The sequence below is a fragment of the Dendropsophus ebraccatus genome, chromosome 5 (assembly GCF_027789765.1).
Source record: "Dendropsophus ebraccatus isolate aDenEbr1 chromosome 5, aDenEbr1.pat, whole genome shotgun sequence".
In the NCBI taxonomy this organism is placed as follows: domain Eukaryota; kingdom Metazoa; phylum Chordata; class Amphibia; order Anura; family Hylidae; genus Dendropsophus; species Dendropsophus ebraccatus.
The window spans coordinates 127,577,140-127,589,429 of NC_091458.1; the positions used below are offsets into that span (position 1 = coordinate 127,577,140).

Here is a 12,290-nt window from a genome sequence, read left to right on the forward strand (position 1 = left end):
CACCATACATTACCTGGCAGGGCTTCTCCTCCACTCCGTCTTCCTCTCCGGGTCCCGCGTGCAGCATCAGCAGCTCCGGAGTGGCCTGACTGAGCTGTCAGACCGCTCAGCCAATCACAGGCCAGGACCGCCGCGGCCAGTGATTGGCTGAGCGGTCTGACAGCACCAGAGTTGATGCTGCGCCACGGGACCAGGAGAGGAAGACGAAGCGGAGGAGAAGTCCTACCAGGTAATGTATGGTGCAAGGGCTGCAAGGACATCGGTAACGATGTCCCTGCAGCCCTCGCTCAACAATCATCGGGCGGTGGAATAGGCCCAGTAAAAAAGCGCCGATCTACCAAATCGGCGCTCGTTTACATTGTTGATCAGGCCCTCCTCGGCCCGTGGAATAGGACCCTTACCCATAAAGTGTTACTGATGCTTCAAAAGACTTTGGATATGTCCAAAGTTTTGATCGTTCCCAGTCTGAGTTTTCCACACATCCTCTCCTCGATATGTGTCAGTCAGAAAAGACTAAGGGCCCTATTCCACCAGACGATTATTGTTCAGATTATCGTTAAAATTGTTCGAATCTAAATGATAATCTTTCGGTTGAAATGTAGTTAACGATTAACGATCGAACGAGAAATCGTTGATCGCTTTATAAGACCTGGACCTATTTTTATCGCTGCTCGTTTGCAAATCATTTGCATTGAATAAGACGTCGTTCGGTCGTTCGCAGTAGATATGAACACAATAGCGAAGAAAAAACGATCGCAAATACGATCATATGTAATGATTACCGTTCCATGGAAATGAGTGAACGTTTTCAGGTCTTTCGCAATAGCGGTCGTTTGAGATCGTTAATGATTATGCAAACGATAATCGTCTGGTGGAATAGGGCCCTAAGTTTTTTACAATAACAGCGACACTCTAACAACTAGCTCATCCCATATACAGTATATAACAATTTGGTATCACTGTGATTGTATCCGACATAGAGTATAGTAAACACATCACTTGTGAAATGTAATCTACACCGCATGGTTAACGCCTAGAAAAAAAAAATGAAATGCAAGGCAAAAAGTTCCTCTGAAATGTTAGGTGGTGCTATTACCAAGGACAAGTCACCACACTGAATGGATATCCTCATAGGGCTGCATCCATAGAAAATCTAAAAAGTTATGACTCCCAGAATTAAAAAAAATTGCCTGGAGCTGTTGCAAAACTACAATACCCATCATGCCAGTACAGCCAATGATGGGAAGTGTAGTCTTGCAACAGCTGGAGAGCTAAGGTTCCTCATATCAGCTCTAAACCAGGGATAGGGAACCTTTGGCCCTCCAGCTGTTGCAAAACTACAATTCCCATCATGCCTGGGCAGCCGAAGCTTTAGCTTCGGCTGCCCAGGCATGATGGGAATTGTAGTTTTAGATATCCCTGCTCTAAACCGGACAGGAAAACGTGCAGCGCTCAGCTATGTAGAACACAGGACGTAGCTACAGTCATGTGGTTCACAGCTGACTACACGCAGGAGGGAGGTCACGTGGTATCACTGCCGCCATCCTCAGGCGCTGTGGAAGCTCACGCGATATCACTTCCGCCACCATCAGACGCTCTAAGGCGGGAGGTCACGTGATATCCTTGCCGGCGTCCTCAGGCGCTGTGTAACCCTCTATAACACCACGTCTGAGGACGCCTCCCTCCTCTCCAGTCCTATCAGTATTCTTCGTGCTCTGACATCCAGGTTTGCTCCTCCCCCCCACCAAAAGCGCAGCCGCCGGATCTGCTCTGCTATTGGTTAATAAGTTAAGAATATGCAAATATTCTCCAGCGCGCGCCTCATGGGACTCCAGAACGGCGCATTAATACTAATTATGCATAGTTATAAGGCGAGTATCTGACCTGCTCACGGAGAATCAGTTACACTTGGTGTAGATCATACAAACTGTATGAGGTTACACCTCCAGCCTGATCCATCGCCGTCATGTAAAAGAGGAGCACTCATCGCCCGGCTGTCATTGCAAACAGAAGCGGGTTAGGACTATACTTTCAAGGATCATTTCTATAGTATTTTATTGTGGAAATGTGAGTGAAAGTGTCCAAGCTCATCAACCATGAGGAGGAGCTGTAGTGATCTCTCCTGAGCGCGAAGTGAGCTCTCAGTCCTGCTTCATTGCAGGTGTTGGGGGCTGTTGATGACCGTTCTCCTTCTCTGTTACAGAGGGGGTGGAGGGAGAGATCACATGCTGAGTGGTTGATTCTTCTTTTTAATGCCAGTAAAAGTAAGAAAGAGTGCGCTCTCACCAACAGTATCCGCAGCGGATTAGACGGTCAGATCAGATATTAGAATGAAATTTGCTGCGGATCCGCAGCAGGAAATACGCTCCACTTTCGGTAAGTGTGAACGTACCCTAAGTACTAAAGATAGTCATTCACAAGTCAATAAATTCTCTCATCCTGTAGATGTCACTAATCTCCTCCACATTTAAATACACCAAGTCATGGATACCACTAGTTGTTCAGAAACAACTATCCAAAAGTATTATCAATGTACAAAACCAATAGATGGCGCTAGGTAGTGGAGATTATTACAGTAATACAGGTAGAGGGCGCTGGGTAATGAGGATAATAGATGGCGCTAAGCAGGCTGAGGTTATTACAAGTGGAGCCCGATAGATGGCGCTCGGTTATCTAAGATTATTAGACGTGAAGTTAATAGAAGCCGCTAGGAAGTTTATTGCACGAGGTAAAACAACAGATGGCGCTGCGGTATAATCAGTGAGTGTACGGAGGGGTTCTGGCCGCGTTACCGTTTACTAAAAAGCTACATTCAATGCCGCAGGGACGTTGCCCGGCCTTTCCCTTACTAAAGATGGCGGACAGGGCGTCAGTCACGCCTCTGTGGTAGCGTCGCTTCCTCCCAGCGTGCACTGCGCTCCAGGAAGCGGCCTGAGCTGTCTAGTCAGAGAGAAGCAGCTGGTCAGGATGGAGGAAGAGGAGCTGGAGGTGGTGGAGGAGCTGGAGGCTGTGTTACACCTGGCGCCTGAGGTGCAGCTGGCCATAGAGCAGGTGAGGGCAGCCGGCTGTGTGCTGGAGGGCGAAGCAGCAGCTTATGGCGGTCAGTGGTAGCACATCAGGGGGGCTGGGCTGTAAGTGCCCCCCTAACAGTGCTGCCAGGCTCAGGGCACATCATGGGGTCTGGGCTGTAAGTGCCCCCCTAACAGTGCTGCCAGGTACAGGGCACACCATGGGGGCTGGGCTGTAAGTGCCCCCCTAACAGTGCTGCCAGGTACAGGGCACATCAGGGGGGCTGGGCTGTAAGTGCCCCCCTAACAGTGCTGCCAGGTACAGGGCACATCAGGGGGGCTGGGCTGTAAGTGCCCCCCTAACACTGCTGCCAGGTACAGGGCACATCAGGGGGGCTGGGCTGTAAGTGCCCCCCTAACAGTGCTGCCAGGTACAGGGCACATCAGGGGGGTTGGGCTGTAAGTGCCCCCCTAACAGTGCTGCCAGGTACAGGGCACATCAGGGGGGCTGGGCTGTAAGTGCCCCCCTAACAGTGCTGCCAGGTACAGGGCACATCAGGGGGGCTGGGCTGTAAGTGCCCCCCCTAACAGTGCTGCCAGGTACAGGGCACATCAGGGGGGCTGGGCTGTAAGTGCCCCCCTAACACTGCTGCCAGGTACAGGGCACATCATGGGGGCTGGGCTGTAAGTGCCCCCCCTAACAGTGCTGCCAGGCACAGGGCACATCATGGGGGCTGGGCTGTAAGTGCCCCCCTAACAGTGCTGCCAGGCACAGGGCACATCATGGGGGCTGGGCTGTAAGTGCCCCCCTAACAGTGCTGCCAGGTACAGGGCACATCAGGGGGGCTGGGCTGTAAGTGCCACCTGACACACTGCTGCCAGGCACAGGGCACATCATGGGGGCTGGGCTGTAAGTGCCACCTGACACACTGCTGCCAGGCACAGGGCACATCATGGGGGCTGGGCTGTAAGTGCCCCCCTAACAGTGCTGCCAGGTACAGGGCACATCATGGGGGCTGGGCTGTAAGTGCCCCCCTAACAGTGCTGCCAGGCACAGGGCACATCATGGGGGCTGGGCTGTAAGTGCCACCTGACACACTGCTGCCAGGCACAGGGCACATCATGGGGGCTGGGCTGTAAGTGCCACCTGACACACTGCTGCCAGGCACAGGGCACATCATGGGGGCTGGGCTGTAAGTGCCCCCCTAACACTGCTGCCAGGTACAGGGCACATCAGGGGGGCTGGGCTGTAAGTGCCCCCCTAACACTGCTGCCAGGTACAGGGCACATCATGGGGGCTGGGCTGTAAGTGCCCCCCTAACAGTGCTGCCAGGTACAGGGCACATCATGGGGGCTGGGCTGTAAGTGCCCCCCTAACAGTGCTGCCAGGCTGAAAACACATCATGGGGTCTCGGCTGTAAGTGCCCCCCTAACACTGCTGCCAGGTACAGGGCACGTCAGGGGGGCTAGGCTGTAAGTGCCACCTGACACACTGCTGCCAGGCACAGGGCACACCATGGGGGCTGGGCTGTAAGTGCCCCCCTAACGGTGCTGCCAGGCTCAGGGCACATCATGGGGGCTGGGCTGTAAGTGCCCCCCTAGCACCGTGCTGCCAGGCTCAGGGCACATCATGGGGGCTGGGCTGTAAGTGCCCCCCTAGCACAGTGCTGCCAGGCTCAGGGCACACCATGGGGGCTGGGCTGTAAGTGCCCCCCTAACAGTGCTGCCAGGCACAGGGCACATCATGGGGGCTGGGCTGTAAGTGCCCCCTGACACACTGCTGCCAGGCACAGGGCACATCATGGGGGCTGGGCTGTAAGTGCCCCCTGACACACTGCTGCCAGGCACAGGGCACATCATGGGGGCTGGGCTGTAAGTGCCCCCTGACACACTGCTGCCAGGCTCAGGGCACATCATGGGGTCTAGCCTGGTGTAAGTGCCCCCCTAGCACACTGCTGCCAGGCTCTGAGGACATTAGTGGGTATGGATGACTGAGGGCTGGGGAGATCTGTTCCCAGCTCTATATATCCTTCTGTCCTTAAAGGGGTTGTTCATCTCCAGTGACAGCTCAGTGTAAGGCTGACATGGCTGACTTTATTGAGGTTTATTCAGTTATGGATTTTCCCTGAACGACAGAACGTCCATAGCTGCCGGTAAGCTGCATACAGCTTCACCCACCTATGAGGGATCACCATTGGCGGCCCATATTCTGAAATCACTGGAGGAAGATGATGGCGCCTTTTAGGGCCGGCCTTAGGATTGTTAGTGCCCTATAATTTACCAACGAGAAAGAAAAAAGTGATGGCACTGCCTGGCTCTCCACTAGATGGCACTATCTCAGGCTGGGTCCGGTATGTGGTGGTGCTCAATCCGAAATAAACATGCTGTATGAACAATGAATAAAGGATAAAAGGAGGCACTCACCAGCAGTGTATTCAGACCATCCGGCTTTTATTGCTGTGCGCAGGGGGAGCGGGGGAGACAAGGTGGGTGACCGCAGTTTCGCGGCTTAGTGCCGCTTTGACGAACCCTCATGTGACTGGTACGTCACTTCCTTTTATGTGTGCAACTTTATCAAACAATGTGAGTGACAAACAAACAAACATCAATTAAAATAAAGTACAAATTACACTGGCTAGCATATTCGGATATAGGGATTCATGCAATATTCACATCACTACGAGTATTAAGACCCAGGGCGCCAAGCGCATCATATTTAATGATAAGTTCAGTTTCTTTTTGAAGGAGCAACCACTTTCTATCACCCCCACCTTTTGGGGGAGGGACAATACATAACCCAGCAAAATGTAACTGTGAGGAATCCCCATCATGTTCCTGCTGAATATGTCTGATCATGCGGGGGCTACCTTTCCCTGTCTGCACTGATCTGACATGCTCTGAGAATCTCCTCCACATGGGGCGGATGGTCTTCCCTGTATAATATTTGCCACAGTTACAAATCAAAGCATATACCACATACTGGCTTTTGCATGTCCTAAAGTCATTAACCACATGTTCATGGCCACCTAATTTAATGTATCTACCATTATTTAATAATCTACAGTAGTGGCAATGGCCACACTTACAATTACCCTTGGCTGACCTGGATGTAAGCCATGACCCTTCTTTTTGTGGATTCTGTTTGTCAAGTCTCCCATGGACTAGTAGATCTTTAATGCTCTGAGTGCGTCTAAATGTCACTGTGGGGCGCTCAGCAATGTGTCCTCTTAGGTGTTCGTCCTGTTCTACAATGTGCCAGTTTTTGTAAATAGCGTTCTTAATGGTTCTCTCCAGGGGTGAATAATCAAATGTGAATACCACTCTTTTTTTATCTGCCTTGTGTTTTTTATTTACATGTATATTACGCTGTTTTGTTGTAAGCAGTTGGAGTCTGTTCACACTTGACGCCCTCTGGAGGCTCTCGCTAATTAGTTGTTGGGGATATCCTCTTTTTCTCAGTCAGTGGCTCAATTCCTCTGCCTGTTTAGTGAATGAAATGTAATTGTTATTTATGCGTCTCAATCTGATAAATTGACTGTACGGTAACGCTCTCTTAGTGTGGTGTGGATGGTAGCAGTGAATTAAGCAGTGAATTGACAGCCGTCTTTTTTCTATAGCATGATGTGGTAAGTGTGCCGCTGCTAATGTCCAGGTGTACATCTAAGAAGTCCAGCTCCAGTCCCCCATACACAGATGTATAAAACATGTTAAAATTATTATCATTCATGTATCCCACAAACTCCAGGGACCTTTCTTCAAAAAAGAACCTGAACTGATCATTAAATATGATGCGCTTGGCGCCCTGGGTCTTAATACTCGTAGTGATGTGAATATTGCATGAATCCCTATATCCGAATATGCTAGCCAGTGTAATTTGTACTTTATTTTAATTGATGTTTGTTTGTTTGTCACTCACATTGTTTGATAAAGTTGCACACATAAAAGGAAGTGACGTACCAGTCACATGAGGGTTCGTCAAAGCGGCACTAAGCCGCGAAAATGCGGTCACCCACCTTGTCTTCCCCGCTCTCCCTGTGCACAGCAATAAAAGCCGGATGGTCTGAATACACTGCTGGTAAGTGCCTCCTTTTTATCCTTTATTCATTGTTCCTATAATTTACCATCTTTTGTCCCTCTCGGATGTACCGTACCATGCCCTAATAACCTGAGCAGTGCTGCCGCAGCAAAGAACAGAGACACTTCACGTGCTGGGACCATCCGCACCCTTTCAGTACTGGCTGGGTATATGCCCTGTGGGACTGCCCAGGCTTAGGCACAGACACCAGTGTCTATTGAGTAACCAACAATGGCCGTACTATTACATAGTGTTAACATAGCCTAAACCTGAGAGAGTGACTGAGGCTCTATACTCTGTTTTTGTTTTAATGGATCTGCAGTAGAGATGAGCAAACCCCGAGCATGCTGGAGTCCATCCGAACCCGAACTTTAGGCATTTGATCAGCGGTGGCTGCTGAAGTTGGATAAAGCCCTAAGGCTATGTGGAAATCATGGATATAGTCATTGGCTGTATCCAGGGCCGGACTGGGACTTAAAATCAGCCCTGGCACTCAAACCTCAGCAGCCCACATAATATATGCTCCCCAATATATTATAGACAGCAGTGTGCTATACAGGCTGTAGCGAATTCTGCTCATTACTCACTACTTCATTAAATACATGAACCCTACCATCAACACATAAAAAACAACATAATCTGCTGTGGATTTGATGTTGCATATTTATGTGTTTCAGATGCACCAAATCCACAATAAGAGTGGTCCATACCACGTACAGTGTTGTAGATCCCGGCATACAGGTGCGAGGGAGATATAAGTGACAGGACCTTTAGTCCTACATAAACTTTTATAATCATTACCAGCTGAAGTGTGAGAGGTAGAGCAGAGCCCCAGCTGCACCTCCTGCCCCGGCCTGCTCTGACTGATTTACACTTTAGCTGGTAATAAAAAGGAGTAATTATAGTGCAGTTACATCCAGTGACTCACAGGAGGTGTCTTCTGTGCATGAATAGCAAGTGACGTTTTTGCTGAAGTTGTTCTCTTTTTCTTGGTTGGCTATCATGAAGACTTCTCCAGCCATGACACCTCCCTGCAAGATCTACCAGACAAACAATTTAGGATCCTTGCTCCAGCATCATCTTCAAGTGTATTGCCACAGTAACCTTTCTCCCTCTGTGCCCCCTTATAAGCAGTCTGTGCTACTAAATAGTAGTCCAGCCCTTCTGCACCTCTATATAGTATTATAGTATCAGGTCCCCTCTGTATTTCTTACCCGCATCCACACACCACATATGCTATACATACATCACAAACACTCAACACACACTGTGCACACATACATGCATACATACTGTGCATACATACATACATAAAGACAAACACACACACACTGTGCATGCATACATACATACACACACACACACTGTGCACACATACATACTGTGCATGCACACAAATATACATACAGACACACTGTGCACACGTACATACACACTGTGCATACATACATATATGCATAGACGCACACTGTGCACACATACATACGGTGCATGCATACATACATACACACATACTGTGCATACATACATGTACACATACATACACACTGTGCATACATACATATATATATATATATACATAACTACATACATACACACTGTGCATACATACATGTATACATACAGACACACATTATGCATACATACATACATTATAAACACACACTGTGCATGCATACATATGTACACATGTAGCCGGCATTAAACAGATTGTGCTGATGCTACAGTTTGTGTATGGTCACATGTCGGCACAATTTGTCTACCACAGGCAGTATACACTTTGTGTCGCGCTGTGTACTGCTGATTCCCTTGGGCTGGGCGCACTACAACCAACCCCTGGCATCCCTCTCACAAAGTAGACTATAAACTAGGACAGCATCTCCTCCATGCAAAACATGTGTTTTCATATTCTACCACATTGCATATACAAAAAATATATAATACTGTAAGAATAAAAAGACACAATTTTTGCATGAAGTAGATGTGGTCCTTTGTATTTTGTTTAATACATTCACATATGAACACAATCTGTACAAATATACATTATAAAGCCATGTTCCCACTGCATAGGTTATGTAACAATCATGGCTGTTGTAACAACGGCCATGATTACTATGGAACTTATGTAATGGTACTTTCTAAGGAATTTTGACTGGAGTGTATACACATAGTATACACTCCGGCCGGGATCCCTAGCGGCGCCGCATGAAACTGACATGTCAGTTTTCTGGGGCCACAGAAAACCGAGTCAGTTTACACAATGGCGCGTGCGACTCTGGACGCACGCTCCATTGTGAGCAGCAGGGAATTTGGCTTCAGACACACACTGATGCGCCTGCATCCGAATTCAGCGGCAGTGAAGATTATCCGTCTGGTACTGCAGTACCGACTGGAATGATCTTCTCTAACACCGTCCACAGAACGGCCGGTATGTTACGCCATGTGAACATGGCCTCTATATGCATGCCTACTGCACATTCATACATGCATTTATCATAAGCATACTACAGAGGAATGCATACACTATATACACACACATATATATATATATATATACTGTAAATGCATATATCATATATAAATACACACTATACATACATATAGAAATCCTTTACACACACAATACACATACTGTACACACTACTATATAGATACACACTTTCACTTTGCACTCACACTATAAGACAAGAAACAATCACTTACTGTTCATAGACAAGCTCCTTCCATCCCAGCTGCTGACAGGTCCTCCTCCCTCACAGCCAGCATGGTGCTCCCCTGCCCCTCCGACAGCAGAGCAGGAAGGAGATGATGACGTCACTAAGTGGGGGGAGGGAAAGTTGGTTGCGTCCTTACACAGGGGGGGAGGGCAGGCTTTGGCTGTAGCTTGGTGAGAAGAACAGGTCTTTAAGAGTCCTTCTTTTTTCTCACCAAGCAGTGCTGTTTGTTCATAGCAGCAAGGGCCCCCTCTGTGTGACTCCTCAGTCGGCAGCAGCCACTCTATGCTGCAGGGGGCAGCAGCTCCTTCTCCCCTGTCCTTCATTAATCAGCTCCCCTGCGGCAGGAAATGACGTTAGCCGACGGTAGCAGACGTGCCTGTGCGGCACCTCTGCTACACAGAGAGAAATAACTAAGAGGCAGAGCGGCCCTTGAGTGTTCTGGAGGGGAGGGGGAGGGAGAATATGCCGGCTCAGCCCCATTAGCAGAGGCCGAGGGAACAGCGCGGTGGCCGGCAGCGCTGTTCTCTCAACCACTGCAGGGGCCGATATTAGTTTGCAGGGGGACCAGCAGCCCCTCTGATTGGTAATCCTGGCGGCCCAGCGGGCATTCGCCCGCTCCGCCAGATTACCAATCCGGGCCTGGCTGTATCCATGTTTTCCAGACAACCTTAGAGCTTTATCCAAGTTCAGCAGCCACGGCTAATCAAATGCCGAACGTTCAGGTTTGGATCGACTCGAACCCGGTTCGCTCATCTCTAATCTGCAGTAAAGTGAAAATGTTATTATTCTACGTGTAGGATTTATTTTGCAAGTTTCTTTACCGTATAACCAGCGGCTTCATCCTCCCACTTAGGAATACAAATTTTCGAGTTCTTTCATGTATGGGGATAGTTGGTGAGCTCTTATTTTCCTGGCATATAAATACAAGATTATGCCCTTTTAATTCCATATATTACATATCTTTTCATAGCTCCTAAATTGTTACCAGATAATAACCGTCCTACTAAACTGTGTGTGTTGTTCTTTTAACCTAGTTGCCTATTTAGCATATAGCGCTGACGCTATACGGAACAATTACCATGCTATACTGTACACAAGTAAAGATGATAAATGAGTTTTCCCCATAGCTAACAAGTATTATCCTTTTCCCTCACAGGTATTCCCAAGCCAGGACCCACTAGATCGGGCAGACTTCAATGCGGTAGAATATATTAACACTTTGTTTCCAACTGAACAGGTAGGTGTGATTGGCTTATATATAGGTATATATGTATAGGGAATGGATGCAGGCAGTCAACACAGACCTTTTGTGTCCGGACGTTCTTCATTGGGTAAATGGGGACGGACAACTATTGGGGCAAAACAATTGTTACACCTCACTCTTTTGAACAATAGACCATGCGGGTTGCAGACTACAATTTCCACCATGCATTGCTGACATTTATTCCAGGCCGTCCTCGTCCCCCTGTATCCCCCTGGCTGCTATACACCTCCACATATTCATGTTGTGCTTTGTCATTGCCTAGTTTCTCACAGTTTTTCCTAGTTCCCATCCTCTGCTGTTTCATACAAACATCTTGCCCTCCATTAAAGGGGTTGTCCAGCGAAAATCTTTTTCCTTCAAATCAACTGGTTTCAGAAAGTTATATAGATTTGTAATTTACTTCTCATGAAAAATCAGTACTTATCATCTGCTGTATGTCCTGCAGGGAGTGGTGCATTCTTACCAGTCTGACACTGTGATCTCCGTCCGGAGCAGTAGCAAATCCCCATAGAAAACCTCTCCTGCTATGGGCTGTTCCTGTCTTCGACAGGGGTGGCAGCAGAGAGCACTGTTTCAGACAAAAGAACTGAGCATGCTCACCCAGAAAGATAAAACAGAACTACAGCTTGTAACCTCACATTTTGGGCCAGTAAGTAGCTGGTGTTTAAGTGCGAACTCCTTAAAGAGGATGTACCATTAGGTACATCCGCTTTAATCTGACCCAGGGATAGAATGGTGCCGCCACAGGGAAGCCGTTGCCGCGGTTAGTTTTTTGAACCATGGCCCGGTTCCTGTGTACGTCGCCGTTCTATCCATGGGTTTCGGGCTGGGGCTGAAGCACAGGAGGCAGGCCAGCCTGTCCTCTGTGGGTGGAATCCCCGCCCTTCTATGACACGGCTCCATTTATTGTAATGAAGCCGTGTCATGGGGGGGGGGGGGGGTTCTTGCACTGGGGGTGGGCCGGCCCGCCTCCTGTGCTTCAGCCCCGGCCTGCTACCCGTGGATAGAAAGGCGGCGTACACGGGGACCAGGCCGCGGTTAAAAAAATGGGCCGCGGCACCAGCTCCCCCGTGACGGCGCCGTTCTATCCCTGGGTCAGATTAAAGAGGATGTACCTGATGGTACATCCTCTTTAATACTTTTTTCAATGAATGTGGCGAGCATTGTTGAGCTAGCATGCTTTCCTTTTGCAGCATGTCTGCCTTTTTTTTTGGCCGCTGTGGAGG

At 48.7% G+C, this 12,290-nt stretch overlaps 1 protein-coding gene and 1 non-coding gene across 2 annotated transcripts in view; both read left to right on the forward strand.

The window, feature by feature from the left end:
• The first annotated feature begins 2,019 nt into the window (after positions 1 to 2,019).
• On the forward strand, positions 2,020 to 2,237 carry LOC138794233 (small nucleolar RNA U3). The gene has a single exon (XR_011363389.1). It is a non-coding gene; the product is annotated as a small nucleolar RNA U3 (small nucleolar RNA).
• Positions 2,238 to 2,928: 691 nt separating this feature from the next.
• Positions 2,929 to 12,290, forward strand: part of VPS53 (VPS53 subunit of GARP complex) — a 107,388-nt gene continuing 98,026 nt past the window's right edge. The window contains exons 1-2 of the mRNA XM_069971207.1: positions 2,929 to 3,051; positions 10,957 to 11,037. Coding sequence (XP_069827308.1) covers positions 2,968 to 3,051; positions 10,957 to 11,037 — 165 coding nt within the window. The 5' untranslated portion in view covers positions 2,929 to 2,967. The remainder of the gene's footprint in view (positions 3,052 to 10,956; positions 11,038 to 12,290) is intronic.